At 47.0% G+C, this 17,442-nt stretch overlaps 1 protein-coding gene across 2 annotated transcripts; it reads right to left on the bottom strand.

The window, feature by feature from the left end:
• Positions 1–416: 416 nt before the first annotated feature.
• Positions 417–12,579, bottom strand: TTPAL (alpha tocopherol transfer protein like). Of its 2 annotated transcripts, none has more exons than XM_090286444.1 (5): positions 12,509–12,579; positions 8,274–8,733; positions 5,539–5,732; positions 3,971–4,081; positions 417–1,631 (listed from the first exon to the last, which is right to left on the bottom strand). In XM_090286444.1, the coding sequence occupies exons 2-5, from the start codon at positions 8,716–8,718 to the stop codon at positions 1,353–1,355; spliced, it is 1,029 nt and encodes a 342-aa protein (XP_090142570.1). In that variant the 5' UTR covers positions 8,719–8,733; positions 12,509–12,579; the 3' UTR covers positions 417–1,352. The 2 variants fall into 2 exon arrangements, with proteins under 2 accessions (XP_090142570.1, XP_090142571.1); XM_090286445.1 differs by lacking the exon at positions 12,509–12,579 and adding an exon at positions 12,241–12,498.
• Positions 12,580–17,442: the final 4,863 nt, after the last annotated feature.

Here is a 17,442-nt window from a genome sequence, read left to right as displayed (position 1 = left end):
CCCACACCAGAGAGAAGTACCAGTGGGTTCGGGAGGGCAGGGGCCCCAGAAGTGACCCAGCAATAACCTGCGCTTGTATGCATTTCCAGAGACCAAGACTTTAGAATCCCAAGCACCTGAACCCTTCCCTGCTGCCATCCTTCCAATACACCACCAGAATCTCAGGGATGGGAGAAACTCATACAAGATCCTGGTCACCTCACCTGCCTGCCCTCACAAAAGCCATTCTTCCCACGTTTAACCCTCGCTATGAAAAACAAGGTAGTATTGCTGAGTCCCAGGAGTATACATACTTGCTCCTTTCAAGGCAGGGCCAAATGGTGACTGACACCTCCCTCCTGGGAAGGCCCAGGTGTACCATAAACAACAGGATCCAGCCGCTTGCATCTAGAGAGTCGTCTTTCTAAGCAGAAAAGTGATGTCTAACATTTAATAACTAGGTCAAACCCCCAAACCTCAACAGCCCCAAAGGCCTTAGGTGTCATTTCACTTAGCCTCATTTTACAGATGAGAAGACTGAGGCTCACAGAGGTCCAGGTCATGTCCATGGTCACACACCTGAGGCTGGAGCTCAAGGCTCTTAATTCTTAGGCCAGAATTCTTTGAGCTACACAGGCCTGGCACCCAGTATTTTGGGTTGAGTAAAACGACATACTTCTAGGACCCTGATTGATCCTACTGAAAACCAGGGCTAAGGCTTTTTGGGTTTGGGAAAACAGATTTCTGCTGCAAGATTCAGCCGCTGAATCCCACGGGTGCTTGAAGCCTCTGGCCCCCGCATTTGATCAGGAAGTGCTGCTTGTGCCCCGATGGATGCCCGATTCAGGGAAGTGCTTTCCAAATCCATGGCAGCAACAGGGGCCTGGACCTCAAGCTTGTAGGTTCCTGATAAGTAATAGAGGTCTGGAGTCAGGGTTCATGTGAAAGACACAAACTCCCGAAGTCTCACGTGCGGCCACCTTATAGCCTTGACCGCAGTGTTTCAGAGCAACGTGCTGACTGGCCAATCGGGTTGTTTTCTCCTGGGACATAGGATCAAAGTGACTTTGGTCCTGACTTTTCTTGCTTTGAGATGTGTAAGAACCAGATACAGCTTCTGGGTTAATAGTTGCAAACTGGGATTCTAGACATTTGGGATTCCCTGGAAACATTTTCTGAGTCTTCCATGGAATGATTCAAGTAATCAAGGGCGCACCCCTAGGATCACCCTCGGGGTTCTCTAGGCTTTTCCTCCAAGCTGCAGCGTAATTACAAGGAGCAAGAATGAATCCATGGCACCAAAAATTCTCCTTGTGCCTCCCCAAAGGAAAAAAGGAAAGGATTTAAAGATGGTGATGCTCACAAGGGACTGGCTAATAGCAGGAGTACAGCTGTGATTTCACGGCCCGCATGGAGTCATCACACTGTGCGTCTGAGGACAGCCCCTCGGCCAGCAGGGCCTGGCCCAGGATGCTGTCATAGGTGGGGACAGGCTGGCAGAACTCCCTCACAAAGTCCTCCTCCGAGGCCAACAGCACCGCATTCCAGGCGGTGACGTCCAGCTCACCAGCCGTGCCCCCGTACTCGTTGGGGAGAATGCTTCTTGGAAGGTTTGTGTGGAGAGAGTTCAGGTCAGACCCATGGAGAAAAAACTAGAGGGGAAGGAAATGAAAACACACGTGGCCTTGGGTTAAACATCAGTAATTCAGTAACCTTCATGCAGGTACGTGCTCACATGAGCATCTGGTGAGCGAATAAAGGAACGGTTGATGGCAACTCTACCCTTCCAGTTCCTCGAAAAGCTTGAGGATCCTTAATTCTCTTTTCCTTATGCCCTGTGCCTTGTTGGCTGTTACTTCAAAATATACCCAGAATCCAACTGCCTCGCTGCCCCCCTAATGGTACCATGCCACCCTCATTTCTCACGCGGACCCCCCCAATAGGCTTCTTGCCCGTCCCCCTGCTCACACCCTTGTCCCACCACAGCCGAAGTTCCTTCAGGGGAAGCCACTCCTCTGTGCAACTCCCCAGTGCCCCCGTCTCACAGACTCAACGCTGAGGTCCATACGCCGGCCCACGGGCCCGCCGCAGTCTGGCCCCTGTTACTTCTCCGCCTCCCGCTCCTCACACTTGCCCTCTCCTGCTCCTCCAGCATGCCAGGCACGCTCCCACCTAAGGTATCGTCACAGCTCACTCACCTCCAATGCCAGCGGCTCAATGACACCCCCTCTAACCACCCTACTGACCACTACAGCCCCTTCCGCCTCCCGCACTCACTGCCCCCTTTTGGGACTTTTTCTCCACTGCACGTATCACGTTCTCAGACTAGCTAACACACATGATTCATTGTGTCTATCTCCCTAGAACGCAAGCTTCCTGGGGCACAGATTTTAGCCTGTTTTGTTCATCTAGAACAGCGGTTCTCAACCTGTGGGTCACGACCCCTTTGGGGGTCGAATGACCCTTTCACAGGGGTCGCCTAAGACCATCGGAAAACACATATATAATTACATATTGTTTTTGTGATTAATCACTATGCTTTAGTTATGTTCAATCTGTAACGATGAAGATACATCCTGCATATCAGATATTTACATTACGATTCATAACAGTAGCAAAGTTACAGTTACAAAGTAGCAACGAAAATAATTTTATGGCTGGGGGTCCCCACAACATGAGGAACTGTATTGAAGGGTTGCAGCATTAGGAAGGTTGAGAATCACTGATCTAGAACATATTTATATGTGGTAGTTGATCAGTACTTTTTAAAAGATTTTATTTATTTACTTTTTAGAGACAAGGGACGGGAGGGAGAAAGACAGGGAGAGAAACATCAATGTGGGAGAGATACATTGATTAGTTGCTTCTTGCATGCCTTCAACCAGGGAACCTGGACCGCATCCCAGGCATGTGCCCTGACTGGGAATCAAACCTGCAACCTTTTTGGTTTGCAGTCACCATTCAATCCACTGAGCCACACCAGCCAGGACGGATCAATACTTTTGAATGAATGAATGAACATATGAAGGACCAAAGGAACAAGATTATGGGCCACAAATAAGGTCATTTCAGATGTAAAAGACCTGGCCCAAAGGCTGCTTTGGGAAAAGCAGGTTCCAAATAGGATCTCCAGAAACCAACAGAGGCTCAAGCCCAGGCATGGAAGTCACTAAGTTAGTGGTTTTCAAACCTAACTGCATCAGAAATACCTGGGAGGTTTTCAAAGGACAGATCCTTGGGCTTCACTCCTGACCTGATGAATTAAAACCTTCCAGGAAAAGGCCTGGGGATCTGGATTTTTAAGTTCCCTCCCTTGCAGTCTTGAGATTCTCTATCTTTCTGCGCTTCCTCTTTGAAAAAAAAACTACAAAATTCAAGACCCCATCTTTGGAATGATCACAATATTTGTAGGCCGAGGGGAGAAGGAGAAAAATACCACCCATCACCCTTCAATCATGGTGCTGGGAAGGCTGAGAATTGGCTCTTCCATCTTTGAAAGTGTCACCTGCCCTTTCTTAATAAGAATTAAGGTAAAAACTGACAAATCTCATAAACCTTGACTGAGTCACAAACTTTATATGGCGAGAAAAACGAAGTAGGTAAATGAAAAGGCTTAAATAGCATTTTGAACCCCAATGAGCAGTAGTAAGAAATTGCCATAACTCTTCTTAACCACCTGCCTAATGACTACCTTTTTCCGTGCCCTTTTACACGTAAAATACAATGTCGGTTCATAATGCCCAGCCCAGGATATTAGAAAGTCTAAACAATGACAGAGCTCTTCGGATAACAATCCTGCCTCTGCTCTCTCTTCCGTCAAATATTATATTCTTATTAATTTTATCTTCCCCTCACAGAAAGGATTATTCATTGCACTTTCCAAGTTAACAGTCCCAGGAAAAAAAATAATAAACTAAGTTTATTGATGATGTCACAAAGGAGCAAAAAAATAAAATTGAAAGTATCTTAAGTCATTAGGATCATCACTTACTCTGTTTGCTATTTTCTCCTTCAGAAATGGTTTTATGATGGCGAAAATGCCTTTAAATATTCGAGGCTCATTCACTACATGGACTGCTTTTATCCGGATGGGGAAACCGTCCTGTGGCAGAAGGAAAGGGCATGTTAGAACATATGGGTATTCGTAACGCGTCTGTTCCCACAGCCTGCCTCCCCGAGTGACACTTCTTCACTTTAGGCCCCAACGTCAGTCTGGCCCAATTCTCACGGCCTCCTCAGAGAAACCCAAGTAGGGGCTAAACAGGAAGGCAAGCCTCAGGGCAAGTCTCTCTTGGGACCCAGAGCTGGGTTAGGAGAGAGTTAGGCAAACGAGTGGCCAGCTGCTCCTCTTGGGGCAGAAAACAGTCTGAGCCTATGTGGATGGATCTAGCAAGTACCGGGCCTTCTCCATCAGGGCTGCCCAAAGGGTATTTCTCAGGATGTCACAAGTGGGATTCATGAAAGGGCTCCGTGGTAGGAAAGTAAGTGTGAGGAGCAGTAGACTAAATATAGTCAAACAGGATTCCTTAACTGCAGGACTGTTCAGAGCTTTACTATGCAAATGTTTACAGTGGAATTTACAAGGAAGGGACTTACTTTACCTTATTTCCCAAACTTATTTAACCCTGGTATTTTGTCTCCCAGATCATCTTATAGGACTAGGGAACAATGATCCAAACTCATTATACTGACCCTTGAATCTACGTGGAATTGAGCAGGAGGCATCAAAAGAAGAGAAGCAGCTAAGAAAAACCAGAGTACTGCCTCAAAGCCAGAATTCAAATTTCTGATAATGACCAAATATGACATTGATGTTTAAATAATCATCACAGTCGGGGCTCGAACACACTGGGAACTGTTCTCTCTCTGGGGCCCCACAGCTCACAAGAGACAGCACCCCACAGGCTGGGTCAGAATGAACCACGGATCAGGCCTGTCAGACTACATTCTCTCAGTCTTAGTTTCCCCATCTATCAAAAAGGAAAAATACTTCCTGATTTGTCTGTCGTGAAAGACTCCCTGAAGGACTGAATGGGTAGGGTGGCTATAAAAGTGCTGTGCAAACTGTTACACGCTCTTAAGATACACCAAGGACTCTGTGGTTCTCAGTGACTTGTGTTCTGAGACCCGGAACACGAAGGGCAGCAGCACCCGGCCAGAGCAGCCCATCGGCGCTCCACATCCCCAGGTCCCGCGGGCGGCAGGACAGGCTCTATTAGCTTGGGCAGATGCACAATTTCTCAGTTTCATTAGTTAGGAGAATTTCTCCTCTGCCTTCTGGATTAAAAAAAAATTTTTTTAAAGCAGAAAGCATTTCTCTGGTTTTTGGACTCCTGCTCGAAAGCTGATCTTGTCTAGACTGAAGGTACCTCAGGGACTATTGGAGACCCTCATGGGAATGAGTGGTAAACAGAACTTTTACATTTCCCATAATGCTTCTGTATTTTTCTGATTGTAGGAGTGGGAAGTGGGGTGTGCGTACCACATGGGTCAACGGACAGGGCCCTGGGGAAAGCCAAAACCACCAAAGGACAGGCACACAACAAACGGGAGCCATACCTGAAGGATGCCAATCACCTTTTTGGCTATAAAAGGGCCAAAGTGAGATGCTTTTGATAAGCTCACTCCTTTGTAGTCTGCAAGAATTACAATTCCATTCACTTGGGTTTCTTCCGACTGAATGAGTTTTTCTAAAGTCAAGTATATGGCTCGGATATTTTCGGTAATTGGATAGTTGTTCGGTATCCACCTGTCTAAGGTCGTAAGAGATGATCAGTGTGTTACAGAAATAAATACAATCAGACAGGCTAAGATTTATCTCCGTGCTAAATCTGTTTGACCATGGAAAAGCAAGATATTCTACTGGCATGGCTCTATTTAGGGTAGGAAATCAGACACCTTCAGCAGCAGCTGACACTTCTTAACTGTAAACACAGCAGCACATTCTGAAATGGAAATGCAACTGAGTACTGAAGTAAAAAGCGTGACTCTAAAGTCAGAGGCTGGGCAAGCTACTTCCTTATTCTGAGCCTACATTGCCTCATTAGTGGAAGGGGCTAATACTACTTATCTTAATGGACATCTGTGACTTCTGCCATCAGATGTGTCCCCTTATCCTCATAACCACACCCTGATTTTTCTTGGGGAACCACCTCTTCCTACGCTAGCCATGCAGTTTGGATCCAACTGAATTGACTCCTGGCTCCAGAGGCGGGTTTGGCCAAGCCGTGTCTTACATCTCCCTGGCCACCGTGTGAGATCCAAGCCTGGTCAAGCGAGCAAAGGGGACTCCATTCTAGGACCCTTTCCTCTTGGTGAGGATGGGAGCCTGAGACTCAGGAGCCCCATGAGACATGAGCTGGTCTGAGAACGAAGCCCATGCTGAGGACGGTGGAGACAGAGACCGCTTCCTAATGCCACAGTCTGAGCAAACCCTCTTCCCAGGAGGGATGCTCCTCGAACACTCCTCACAGAGCCAAGGAATCTTTCCTTTCTTTGGGAAAAAGATGCAAATGACAACTTTTGACTAGTCACTACTATTCTCAAGAAAATCCCAAGATTCACGTGACCTTTTGTTAGAAAGATAAAACACCACATGATCGCCACCAATGGGATGTGTGACACGCACAGAATTCCTATGAAATCTTTGTCCAAACATTGTGCCAGCTTGCTGTTTAATGTTGCTGCCAATTAAACCTGCTCCTGCATAACTGGCTGTCTTCCTTTTCAATCACAGATGTCTCGAAAGAACTTCTAAAAAGGCAAAGTTAATCCCCAGTTGAGAACAAAACCTCCTCTTAAAAGGTTGAGTCGGTGGGGAGGGGTCTAGATCCACTCCAGACAGATGAGAAAAAAAATATGCCTTACTAGCAGAGGGTTGAAGCCACACCAGAGGTGAAATCAGTGTGGTAATATCCGAGTGTTTCATCATATTCTTATGGTTTGAATACAGAGAAGTGGCAGAAAAACCTCTGACTGGGTTTCTAGGTCTCCTGGCGCCCTGCAATCTCCACTGCATTGCTTATGTAAATTTAAAAATAAGCACCTCTCACTTTGAAAAGTGCCTAAAGTACAGGTAAGGCAGTTGTTAATTTCAACGCTGTAAGTGTTACACAATAAAGGCTCAAGAGAATGGTTTAATCCCCAAAGAGGATTTAGCAAGTGACAAACGGAAAGGGCGACATGAGTCTTAAAGGAAGAGGCAAGTGCGCGGAGGTTTCCACAGCCCATCAGGGGTCCCTTCAGGAGGCGTTTGCATGCATGAGCAAAGGGGAGCAAAGGGGACTGCCAGCACGTCCTCATTCCCCCGGCTTGCTGGGAACAACACTGTAATCTTACTTTCAGATTTTGCCTGATGGAAAATCTGCAGCTCAGGTCGGGTGGAAAACACTCCTGAGTCTATTATGCATTAGAAGGAGGAATCCAAAGGCTTGAGCTCTAGCATCAACTAATCATGGTGTCAACTAAAAATATGTCCCCACACATTTGCAGTATATGTGCTATCAAAGAGAGCACTGTCCCCACTCACTTCTAAATGCTTTTGGGGATGTGATGGGGCAGGGAGCTACCACCGATTGAAAACTACTTTGCCAAAGAAATGTAAGGTGTCCATGTAAGGACTATCGTGAAGATCAAAAAGTGGATCCAAAGTGCATCCTTTCCAGGGCTTAACAAAGGGCAGAAAAGGAGGAAAAGTTGGGAGGAGGCACGTGGTAGACACAGACCTTTCCAGGTGTTGCCCAGCCCCGACTGATACTGGCACCCCACTTAACTCACAAAGGAGGGATGGGGCTGCGGGGTCCTGACAGCCCTGCTAATACCCGATGACCAGGGCAGCTTTCTCAGCCCACCAGATACTCAACCCTAGAAATCTGGGATTTGCATTGAAGGGACTTAGCTGGGCAGCCAGGTGAACCTGGGAGCTGAGGGGTGCCCAATCCAGCCATGTGCACAGAGGCAGCAAAAGCCAGGCCAGGAGAGAAGAGCGAAGAAGATATGCCAAGGGCTGCAGGCATGTGTGGCCCAGAGACACCTGGACTGAAGACGGGCAGAGGCAGAGACAGGGGGAAGGCTGGCTTAGTCTCTCCCGGGGCAGTGACTGGACTCTGGCTGCCAATGTGCAATGCTCCTGTCTCCTCAGACCAAATCCAGATTGAGTAGGGTTTTGTCATCTGCATCAGAAGAGCCTTGACTAAAACAGGGAGGGGACGAAAAGGGAAGGGAAAAGGAGAGAGGGAGCTGGACAGATCCGTCCCAAACAGAGGCTGTACACTCGCAGGGGCCTCGGGCAATACCTGGGCGAATGCAGAGGATGTGGCAGCCCCGGGGGTCGGTGTGGGGCAGCACGGTGAGGAACCCGGAAGCGAGGACATCTTTTAAGGCCGAGGGCTTCAGGTTGTTGAAGACTTCGGGCCAGCTTCTCCTGCAGCTGTGGTAGTTGATCAGGAGCTGCAGGGCCCGGTCGTAATCAAACTTGCGGGCACGGAGGAAGCGCAGCAGGAAGGCATCGTCCAGGGAGGTGCTCAGGTTCGGGTACTCCTTCCGCACCATGTCACGGAGGGCCTGGACATCTCGGAGTCTCCATTCCGGCTTCTCCTGCAGCTCTTCCCTGGCCTTGGTGACCAGCTCCTCCGTCAGCGAGCACACATAGCCAGGAAGCTCGGGGGCTGGCGGCAGCTCATTTTCGGAAAGTGAGGCCGCAGAAGGGCTGGTTCTCAGAGAGTCACTTTCTTCTGACATTAGCCACCAGGATCCCTGTCAAAACAGAAGCCCCACGGGAAGTTAATAAAGTGCAGCACCGGTCATTTCAAACCCCAGGGCAGCTGATGTCAGGGGACAGGAATATTTTTGTTGTCAACCTCAGAGCAATGGGTCTCAACTCGGGGGAGGAGTAACTGGATCCGAACCCCATGCCCAGGTCCAACCCCAGACTGAATAGTTAGAATCTCTACCGAGGGACCCAGGCACCCACAGCAGGATACACAAAACCCCTCGTCAAACACCATGGCCTTGCTCTCCATGTACAAATGGGCGCTCAACCTTTCTCATAATCAGAGAAATGTGCCTTAAATCAACTCTGATATGCTTGCTGATGGGGAAATGAATTAGAGAGCCTCTTTAGATGGCAGGCTGTCAATATCTATCACAACTTAAAACCACATTCCTTTGCCTCAGCATTCCATTTCCAGGACATATATGTGTGGACAAAATATGCACAGAAGGATCATCATCACAAGTATTAGTTATAATGGCAAAAGACTGGAAACACTTGAACTACATACCAGTCAGAGACTGGTTAAATTATATCACCATATAAATGGAATAGTATTTAGTCATGTAAAGGAATCTGGCAGAACTTTATAAATTGACATGTTAAAGGGAAAAAAGCAGGTTGCAGAACAGTGTACATAAAATAATCGTGTTTATATTTTTTAAATATATACATTTATACACTTGTGAATGCACCTAAAATTTCTGAAAGGAGATACAAGAAACTGTTGCCAACGGTTCCCAGGGAACAAAACTGAAGAAACGAATATTTAAGGTGTGAGACTTTTTACTGTACTGTTTGAATTTCTTTTTTAACCATATGCAACGTGACTTATCATGGTGGCCACAAAACTGAGCTCATCAGATCTCCAGCAGGTGTGAAGCAGAACTGACGGATGGCCCAGCTGCTGCCCTCTGGACCCACCACCCAGTGGGTGCCACACTTCCCACAGGTGACCCGCAGCCCGTGGCTGAGACACTGGACTGCTCTGACAGGCGACTCTGCCTCGAGGACTCCCTATCAGCCTGGCCAGCCGAACCCTGCATGGACCTGCACTGCAGCCTGACACTTCCTGCCCGAATCTCCTTCCCAGGGGCCAGCTCCCCTCCCTTTATGTTTTGTGGGTGTTGCCGCTGATAGATTTCTTGCACATCTAATCTCATCCTAGCATCTGCTTCTTAGAAGACTGAACCAGCACACTTACCGAATGAAAAACAAAACAAAACAAAAACAAAAACAAACAGCTGCCTTAGACAGTCCAGGAATAAACTAGCAGCAGGGCTGTCCAGCCCCAAAGCTCAAGCTCGTGTCCCTGGGCTGTCACTGAACAGCCACTCAGAGCTCAACAAGGCAGGTAGAGACCATTTCAAGGGTTTCTGCACATAACCAATCTTCCCCCCAAGTCCACAGCAGCCATTGTGACCAGGTCACTTCCCCTCCACTCCATTTCTTGCATTCTAACTTCTAGCCCTACCCAGCTTCTTTCACTTCCTCAAAGGTGTGTTCTCTTGTCTCGTACTGTTCCCTCCAACTAACATGCTCTTCCTCCAGTTCATCACCTGACTGATTCGCCCTTAAGCTCCAATTAGATGCCACTTCATTCATTCAACAAACACTGAGCACTTACTATGTACCGGGCCCACTTCCAGGCACTGGGGATACAGCAGTGAATAAAAAATCCTGCCTTCATTGAGCTTAGCTACTAGTGGGAGAGGGGAGGACCACAAGGAAAACAATACATAGTTTCTTAGAAGACAAGTACTATGGAGAGCGATAAAGCAGGGAAGAGGTTTGAATGACTCTGGGATAGGAGCTGCGCTCATAAATTGGGTGGTCAGAGAAGGCCTCACCCAGGTGACAAAGGAGCAAGGACAAAGGACACAAGAGCAAGCCATGCAGGTATCTGGGTAACAAGTGCAATGCCTGAGGCAGGAGCATGCCTGGTTTTTCCAGGAACAGAGAGAGGAGGCCAGTGTGGCTGGAGCCAAATGAGTAAGGCGGAGAGTATGGGCAGATGAAGTTAAAGAGGTGCCCGTTGATACAGAGCTTTGTAGGCCAGTAAGAAGCCCGACTTTGAATTTGGTGGGAGCCATGGAGGGTTTTGAGTGACATGACCAGATTTATATTTTAAAAGCATTACTCGGCTGTCTTGCGAATGGTCTTTAAGGGGATGAGGACAGAAGTGAAGAGACCACTTAGAAGCTACTGCATAATCCAGGCAGGAGGTGATGGTCGGTGCCTGAAGCAGGAGGCCTTCTCTGACTCCAGGCCGGGTCCGCAGCCTTTCCCACAGGAGCTCTTTGACACAGCGCTTCTCCCACTCAGTTGTATTGCAGGTAATTTGTGGGCAACATTCCATCTGTCTGGTTCATCACCTTAAACCCGGCACCTAACAGGGTGCCAAACACATAGTCTGAGCTCCCTAAATATTTGTTGAATGAGTTTAATCTGACTGGCAGAGGAATACTGAGCAAGGGATAGAACAATCACAGATTCAAAGGATCCACCCTGGGCTGTTTCCATGGGAGTTACCAACAGATGCCTGTCATTCCAATTCCGTGCTAACCGAGGAGAGACTGTAATGTCCACGTCCCCGCCTCTCAATGCGCATTACATGCCAGTCAAAACAAACTGATGACCCCCCATTCTTGGGACACCTCAAGCATTTGTGATACCTCTGCCTGGAACTCCCTCTCCTTGTTTGCTCCAACCAGAAAATTCATCACCTTCCACATGCAGCTCCACAGTCACCTCCTCTGTGAAGCCTTCCCTGATTCTGCCTGGGTGACCCCCTCCAGTTTTCCATAGCACCTATCTCTTTCAGAAATGGCAGTCCAGTGTCATGGGTATTTGCATGAAAACCCCTCAGGGTGTCTCATCATCCATTTACTATCAAATAATTACTGATCACCTATTATAGGCGTCAGGCACTGTGTTCATAGGCAGTGGGCATTCAACAGCGAACAGTATAATTCTTTGCCTTAGAAAGTTTAACTCGCAGTGGAATAATGAAGAGATAACACATACTTGATCATTTTATCATGTATCAAGTACAATGATAAGCACCTTACATCTACCTCTCATTTAATCTTCACAACATTTGGTGACAGCTCTATTACTGTTCCCATTTACAAAGGCGAGAAGTGCCCGCTGTGATGTGGGTTCCATGAAGGCGGACAATTTGCCCGGCACGTCCACTGCGCTCCGGTGCCTGGCACATGACGGCGCTCAGCAACTATCAGCGGATGATGTGACGTTAAGCGGCGTGCACAGGGGTGCCCGGCCAGTGAGGCAGAGAAGTATGCGTCCGGCCCCACAGTGGGCTCCGTGCTCCCCCTGGAGCTTCCCGTTTCCCTCTGGGGTCTCGGCAGTGTCAAGCACAGAGCAGGGCTCAGTCAGTCTGGTGCACGAACTGATGGCTGGGCTGAGGGTGGGGGGTGCGGCGGCGTGCAAACACCATTCGTTAGGGTGGCGCCCTGACTCTTCCTCACCTGGAGTTCATCACTCTGCGAGCGTCACCTTCCTCCCCACGCCACCCAAACAAGGAGAAGTCAGGATGCCATCCCTCCTGGAGCCCCAGAGACTCGACGTCCCGTCGGCAGCCTTTTGAGGCCCCCCACTTCCGGCTGTCGCCCCTTCCCCAGGTGTCCCCATTTCCTGGGGTCTCTCTCCTCGGGTCGCCACTTCCGGTTATCCCTCCCGCTCAGGGGTCCCTCTCCCCGGCCCCCAGGGCACACGGACGGGCTCGCGGGCACTCACCGGCCCGGCTACGGGGCGGAGCGCGGGTCAGTCGGGCGGCGGGAGCCTCGTCCGGCAGCGCGCACAGAACAGACCCGCACTCCCCGCCCGGCCGGCCCGGCCCCTCGCGCCGGAAGTGACGTACGCGGGGCGTGCGCAGACGGGCGCCGCTCTGAGTGCGCATGTGTGAGCGCTCGCTGCGGCGTCGGTCTTCTGGCCCCACCTGGCGGTCAGAGCCCGGCGGCGTGGAACGAGAGCCCGGAAAGGGGCTGGGTGGGAGGAACCGGAATGCCAGCAGGTTTAGGTGGGATAGCTGGGGAAACGGAGGCCCAGAGAAGGAAGGAAAGAAGCCGTTTACCGTGGACGGAACTACCACGCGCGTGTTTGAGATTTTTTTTGTCTCGTTAAATTATATTTATTTATGGAAACTTTCATGAAAGGGGAACTGGCCATCAATGAAATAAAGGGCTTTAAACCTAGATTTTAGGGTTAGCATTCCAGGATTCTTCTCTGCTTTGGGGTTTGTGAAGTCTCCTTCATGAAGGTGGTAGCTTGAAAAACGCTTTACTAACCCCCAGCACCAGTCCATTACAATCCCCAGACCCGTCAACATATATTTTGTGCAAACAGAACTTTGAGAGAAATCTAGGTCCCTCTTTCAGGAAGAGTAAAGACGCTAAACCATTTCTAGAGAGAGAAATTCTGTCATCCAGGAGCACTCTGCGCCCAAAAGAGTACCCAAAAGATGACATTAAGCTCTTCCTTCCCTACTCCAGGGGCCAGAGGTCCCACGGAGATGGGAACTGACCCAAGAGGGCCACAAGAACGTCATAGTTTCAGTGAGAAGCTAGATTGTGTGAAAACCACTACTTACAGAATCTTTCCATTGTATCTCTTGTGTGGAAGAAAGGAGCTACAGGTGTAATATAGAAGAGGTTAATTAAAAACCTCGTAATGCTGTATTTGCATTGGAAATATCAGTATGAATCCAAGAGATTTATTTCTGAAAAGAAAAATATATATGTATATATACATATATATGCGTGTATATATATCTATATATCTATATTGTATATATAGTACTATATATAGTATATACATACTATATATCTATATGTGAATATAGATATATAGTATGTATAAAATACCTAGTTCTATCCACTAGAAAGGCCCAGAAACAATGACTAATCAGATTTTAGTCTTGAAGTGTCATTTTCTATTTAAAAAAATAAAGGGACTTCTTAGAGATATTGCTGATTACAGATCAGTAGCAGAAATTATGCAAGATAAGCCTGGAATATCTTGTCATGCTTGATAACAAAGAAGCTATCAAAAGCACTTGGTTTTAAAAGAATTTAGAAACCAACCTGAAGGTGAGATAATCTTAGCTGCAACAAAGATAATTTAAATTACCTGAAACTCATCAAATATGTTTCAATCCCTGAGTTCATAAAACCAGCACAGAAAAAGAAGTCCATATTCAGTAAAAATACTAATTGATCACCTTCTGAAGATGACACAGAAACAAATTATATTGTTGATAACTAGGTAAATTAAAGGAAAGAATTAAGTATTTCACCTTTTATATATGAATTGTACCACTGGGTAACCAAATAATAGATTAAGAAAAGCAACTTCTTATAAAATTATTAAACATAATAAAAGAAAACAAAATGGTACAGTATTGCCATTTTGCAATCTTCAATAAATTCACGTCTGTAGCCAAAAAAGAAGAAGAAGGAGAAGAGGAGGAAGAGGAAGAAGACAAAGAAGGAAAAGAAAGAAAAAAAGGAGCAAAACTCCAGTCATGTTCAAGATTCTTGGTAAAAGAACCTAGAACGACCTGTTATCATGCCAAAGGGATGGAATCTGGGTCTGATCCAGCTGCTAATTTGCAAGAAATGCAGAGGCCAAAGGGCCAAGTTGAACTGTACAATGAGGATACAATTGACAAAATCCGGACTGAGAAACTCTACAGGTCAAGCAGTCTGAGTTCTTCAACAGATAAACTGCAAGGAAAAGAAAGATATGGAGAAACCTATGCATTAAAAGAGGTTTAAAGACATATTAAGTCTTTTAAAAATGGACAAAACTAAGCTATAATGCCCGGAGGTACACACTCAGATGATTAAACCATAAAGTAATGCAAGGAAAAAATTACTATAAAAGTCGGGGTAGTGGTTACTTTGAGGGGAAGGGCTGTGATTGGGATGAGGTACAGGGAGGAACTTCTGAGTGGCTGGCAAAATTCTTTCTTGATCTGGGTGGTGGTTACAAGGGTGTTTTTCCTGAAATGATCCACTGAGCTACAAGTTTAATTTGTATGATTTTCTGCATCTGTGTTTTGTTTTAAAATATAAATGTTTTAAAAAATGAAAATAGAAGCACCTCACCTTGTGTGTGTGTGTCTATACATATACATAATGTCATTCATCGGCAGCCGTCCGTCTCGAGAGACGATGGTGTAGCTTCTTAAGAGTCTATCTGCACCGCCGAGAATGGTTGTGCAGTCCGACTCGGGAGTGACACAGTATCTGTCTCCTCCCGTGTTGAATCGACATCTTGTGATGACGCTGGAGTGTCCTCTCCAGTGAAGCTGAAGCTACAGAGCCTGGGCAGGGTGATATGGAGGGTCTGCTGTTGCCCATGCAGCAGACCCCCCCTCTCTTCGCAGCTGAAGGATCCAAGGGAAAGACGGAGTCAATACAGCTTGGCTTCAGGTGCGCCGCAGGAGTTGCCGGCGTTGACTACAACGTCAAACCGCCTTAGGGACTCCGGCTCCGGATTTTCTGTCGGGGTTTACTCCCTTAGCCTTTCCCCTGAAGAGGTATGCCACAAGGCAGTGGAGGTTTTTTGGAATCAGAATTTTCCTTCTCTGATGTGCCCTGACTGGAAGATCGAACCAGCGACACTTAGCTCGCAGGCCGACGCTCAATCCACTGAGCCAAACCAGCCAGGGGAAGTAGGTCATATTATTGATAGGATATTCTATATAATAAACATATCAATTCTTCCTATATTTATATATAATAATATAATAGAATTCTAATTCTTCACAAAAACTGGTAAGTCATTCTTAAGTCATAAGGAACACTGAAGGTTCAAAATTAATTCACATACTTTTAATAAAAAGAATAATAGTGAAGGACACTATTGCAAATAACAAGTTATTATAGTACTATAATTAAATTGCCATGGATCAATGAAAGAAAATAGAGAACTCAGAAACAAAACCATGAATATAGGGAAATTGAATATAGATGCCATGCTATATACATAATGTATATGTATGGATATATAACTTCTGGAAGTGCCAGGTACCTAGTAGGTGCTCATTAAATGAGTTCCCTTCCCTGTTAATCCTGTGAGAAACCCTTACCTGTGTGATTTTATTCTAATTACTAACATTACTAACTTGTGTGACTAATTAAAAGTAGTTGATTTTTATTAAGTGATTATATGCCAGGCACTGTTCCCAGTGCACCTATCTAACTGAATCTTCACAACTTTATTATTTTTATTCCCATTTTACAGAGAAGAAAACTGATGTTTGAAGAGGTTATCTGTGGCCCCACAGAAAGTCGTAGAGCAGTCAGGTTTTGAACCCAGGCAGTCTGGTTTCCTGATCCATACTCTATATATATGATAATATGTATATGTACCTCACTGTTTGTTTAAGAGAGAGAAATAAATGCTGACTTATTGCCCCAGTTATTTATGCATTCACTGGTTGATTCTTGTATGTGCCCTATCTGGGGATCTAACCTGCAACCTCGTTATATCAGGACAACACTCTAACCTACTGAGCAACCCAGCCAGGCCCTTTTTTTCTTTTAATTTGGTGCCCAGTGCCCCTGTTCACACAAATATTAACTCCCCCTTATTGAGTGCCTGCCAATGTGTGTGCCACCCCTTGACATGCCATACCTGAGTCTCACACAACTCAGAAGGTGGAGATACTTGTGAGTCTGCATTTGACAGACAGGAAAATGGAACTCAGCGGAATAACTTGCCCAAAATTACAAAGTAAGTAAATGGTAGGGTTGCGGGGGAGGCAGGTGAATTGTAGATGGAGAAGATTCATACTCGTTGGCCCCTGGGATTCTAAAGAACAAAATGTTCCATACTCTTAAACGATGCTTACCTGATGGATCTGACCCAGTCTGAGGTCATAGGTTGCCCAACCAGTGGTCCGGAGCCTGACTTGGCTTGAGAAGTGTCCAGACTAGGGCTGGGAGAAGTCAAGAGCTTGGCAAGTGCCAGACATGCCTGACCCCAATCAGAAGGTCGTGTGAAGCTTGTGATCCATGGGCCTGGTGTGCCTCAGGGAGCCAGAGACTTCTACGTGCCAGGCTTTGGTTCACAGCCTTAAAATCAGGGCCTATACTAGAGCTGTGCACCTTTCCGAGCATGATATAACATGTGCCGGGCACTGGCAGCGTGCATTTCCCATAAGAGGCGGGAGTCCAGCTGCGGTTTTCCGGCCACACATTGATTTTCTAACCTGAGTCAGCATGACTGCTTGGAGGTACAGTCCATTCTCTGTTCCTGGGGGCTCTGCATCCCAGCTGGGCTGAAGCATTTCCAAACAGGGTCCGGAATGGTAGGGGGCAAGGAAAGGTGGAGTCGCCACATCCCCTGCCCCACAAGTACCAGCCTAAGAGCATACTCAGCCCACCCTCCTTTGTGTTATTAACACCCAGCAGGATCGACTCCTTTGCAAATGCGAGGCACCGTGCTAAGCCATTATATGCATTCACCCAGCTAACCTTGCAGACAGGCTATAGAGTAGGGGTTCTGAAGAGTTCCAACTGAGAGGTGAGAAAACGGAGACCCAGAGAGGTAAAATCACTTGTCAGCAGTCACACAGATGGAGTTTCGGGTCTCTGACTGTGGACTCACAGGCTGTCAGACCTGGCAACACTGTGGACTCACTATGTCACAACCACCTGGTT

Source organism: Furipterus horrens, unplaced genomic scaffold (assembly GCF_987537825.1).
Source record: "Furipterus horrens unplaced genomic scaffold, mFurHor1.1.pri manual_scaffold_8, whole genome shotgun sequence".
Taxonomy (NCBI): Eukaryota; Metazoa; Chordata; class Mammalia; order Chiroptera; family Furipteridae; genus Furipterus; species Furipterus horrens.
The sequence above is the reverse complement of the archived record's forward strand: the minus strand, read 5'-3'. Positions and strand labels throughout refer to the sequence as shown.